The sequence below is a fragment of the Peromyscus leucopus genome, chromosome 9 (genome assembly GCF_004664715.2).
Source record: "Peromyscus leucopus breed LL Stock chromosome 9, UCI_PerLeu_2.1, whole genome shotgun sequence".
Lineage (NCBI taxonomy): Eukaryota > Metazoa > Chordata > Mammalia > Rodentia > Cricetidae > Peromyscus > Peromyscus leucopus.
In genome coordinates, this window is record NC_051070.1 from 25,254,045 (window position 1) to 25,257,211 (window position 3,167).

The following is a 3,167-nucleotide window of genomic DNA, read 5'->3' on the forward strand; positions in this document are numbered from 1 at the left end:
CTGCCACATGGCTGATATCAGAAACACCCAAAACAAAACGAGTATCTGCTAAACTCACTCTTTCAAAAAAAAAAACCGAGTTTCTTATGACATGCTTGCCTGAACCACTATAGGTTCCCCACCAATTTCCTTTCTTGATAGGTCACAAACCTCCACATCTCCCTTTAGCTTACCTTTAAAATATGCTAACAAATACTCACCACTTTTAAGTAACTGTCTTTGTAAAAACTTCTACACTGTAGCAGAGTACTCTTAAAGAGACTGTTGCCAACAACTTCCTCTGCTACTAACTGAAAAAGACAAGGCTCTAGCCCAGAGAAATCTTCCAGTTCTCCAGTACGCTGTGCTTTCTGTAAACCCCTACATAACAAACTGGTCCTGCGTTTGTCTACTGTTTCCTTTTCCCTTCCTTTCCCTTCTTGTTTCTTCTTTGAAACAGACAAGTCTAACTGCATTTTCTAGAGAGGCACCGTTAAGAAATTGTTCTAGCTCCCTCATGGGCAGGGCACTTGTGAAGCAGGCTGAAAGCTCTGGGTTTGATCCCTAGCACCTTAAAAATAAATAAACAATAAAAATTTAAATCAATCTTTTATTTTATGGTTTACTGAATTTTTATGTGTTTGAATGTTTTGCCTGTGTGTATGTATGTGTACCATGTTCGTGTCTGGTTCCCTCACTGGCCAGAAAACAGCATTGGATCCCATGGAACTGTGGGTTCTGGGACTCGAACCCAGGCCATCTGTAAGAAGTGTTATAACTGCCTAGTCACTTTCCCAGCCCTTCCTTTTTACTGTCAAGTTATGTATGTGTGCAAGTGTGTGCGTGCCAGAGCAACTTTCAGGAGTTAGCTCTCTCTTTTCCCAAGATGGTCCCAGGCTTGCATCTTTACCCACCAAATCATGTCACTGGCCCAAAATAAATATATTTTTTCTAGTAGAAGGCCACTGTAGTATTTTAGTATACATAGCACTGAACTAAAATAGAAGAACACGTTAACGAGAAAGTACAAATGAAACAAAAAGAAGCAGTGCTGGACAGAGAGGCTAATGCAGGAAGAGCTAAGAACAAGAGTCAAGTTAGTTCACTGTCAGGAGGAAATGATTTTCTTAGGAACACAAGTAGTAACACTAAAGAAATGTGTCTTGTAATCGATCACTATTTCTTAGGGCTAGTTAATCTCTACCAGGTATTCCATGAACTACCCTGGGACTAAATAAGCACACAAGGCAGAAATACAAGAACCAGGCATCCTCATCTACATGACACACTTGCTAAAGACAGTGGTCACTTAAGCCTGACTTCTGTGATACAGCAACTCTCAGACACATAGTAACTGTGTTGGAAGGTAACAAGGAAATCAGATTTCTAGAGCAAGAACAATTCCTATTCAACAATACAATCATGATCTTGATTCTTCTTATCAAACTAGTCAGTCATATCACATTTGGTGAAGCACAAAACTTGGCTACAAATCACTCCTATGAAAATACATATTACACTAATGCTGCACTTTAAAAAGCCTACAAAAGTAATCCATCCATACTCACATTTAAAACACCCATTTTAATATGCAAAGTATAAAAAGTCAGTACTGGAAAAGTAATGTTATCATTTAAGTTCTGATTACATATACTTTTTTTTGATATAGTGTCTCTTTACATAGCCCTGGATTTCCTGGACCTCACTATGTAAACCAGGCTAGCCTAGAACGCAGAGATCCACCTGCCTCTGGTTCCAGAGTACTGGGATTAAAGGTGTGTGCCACCACACATGACTTATATACCAACTTCTTATTTATCTTCACTTTAAATACAACAAGGCAGGTAAAATAAAATTTGCATTTGTTCTTACCTTTGTAAGATAATCCATTTTCAAATTGTCGATCATCATATTTTTTTGGGATAGCTCGATTTTCAGTAACTGAATATTATGAAGTATTTCTTTTTTTTCAATTAACTGCCTGGTAATTCTGACTTTACCCTCTCGTTCTTCTGATGAGGAAACATCATCTGTATGAATGGTTGTTTCTAAACTTATATCTTCAGATTCCAGAGAACTAGAGATGTTTACTTTTTTTGACTCCTTGGCAGTTTTTCGAGACATTTTATTATTCTGGGTCAATCTTCTGTAGAATAAAAAGAAATAACCTTAAATATATCAAAAAACCACTACGAGCATATAGTGCAGTAATGAGATACAAAAGACTGCCTTGACCATTAGGCACTGAACGATCTCAAATCTATGCCAGATCACTACCACGAATTACTGCTCAAATCAAAGATTGAATCACTGAATTCTTTTTTTTTTCCTCTTGGTTTTTCTAGACAGGGTTTCTCTGTGTAGCTCTGGCTGTCCTGGACCTTGCTCTGTAGACCAGGCTGGCCTCGAACTCACAGAGATCCGCCTGCCTCTGCCTCCCAAGTGCTGGGATTAAAGGCGTGTGCCACCATGACAGTGGAGCAAGAATCTTACTCGAAGGAAACAGGAAAATAAAGCCGTGTAAAAGAGAAAGGATTCAGTCCATTAATACCAAGAACCACAAACTCAAGGAGACAATGCCTTCTGTTTTTGTCGGTATAAGACTGCACAGAAGTTAAATCGGGAAGGATCCTTTTTAAGGAGAAAGGGTGAAGAAAGGTGAAATCAAAGACAAATCCTCGCGCGGGTTACAAAGGACCAGGGGCGGGCTTCTCCCTCTTTGGCTAAGATTTACAAAGTCTCCACTTGATGCATTTTAGCATCTTTGCACCACGCGTGAAAGAAAGGGGAACAGATTCCTGGGAGCTGCTTGAAGCGTCCGTAATTCCGCATACAAGGCTAACACCAGCCTCACCTCGGACACTTGGAGGAACCAAAGGCGTCTTCAGTCAGCAGCTCAGGGTGCAAACCCTCCACGAGTTCTCCGGGCCGCCAGACCGTTAGGGAGCGGTCACCAAGACAACCATCCGCCCTGCCCCTGAAGAAGTCGGAAGAAGCCGGGGCGCGCAGGTGCCCAGGCCCTCCCTCCCCGGAAGCCAGTCCGAAGCGGTGCAGGCTGGGAGTTGGAGTCCCGGAGGAGAACCCCGCCCAGGGGCGGGCGGAAACGATCGACTCTCGCCCAATCGCGACGACCATCAGGCAGCTAACATTAACCAGTCCGACTTGATGTTTTCTCGCGAGACGTGAGC

General features: G+C 42.0%; 1 protein-coding gene across 4 annotated transcripts in view; it reads right to left on the bottom strand.

Annotated features, from left to right (window-relative positions):
* Positions 1-3,033, bottom strand: part of Pibf1 (progesterone immunomodulatory binding factor 1) — a 188,390-nt gene extending 185,357 nt beyond the window's left edge. For 3 of the 4 annotated variants that reach the window (XM_028877163.2, XM_037208356.1, XM_037208357.1), the window contains exons 1-2: positions 2,834-3,033; positions 1,852-2,125 (exon numbers count right to left, since the gene is read on the bottom strand). In XM_028877163.2, coding sequence (XP_028732996.1) covers positions 1,852-2,103 — 252 coding nt within the window. In that variant the 5' untranslated portion in view covers positions 2,104-2,125; positions 2,834-3,033. The remainder of the gene's footprint in view (positions 1-1,851; positions 2,126-2,833) is intronic. The other variant, XM_028877162.2, reaches the window with a different exon arrangement.
* Positions 3,034-3,167: the final 134 nt, after the last annotated feature.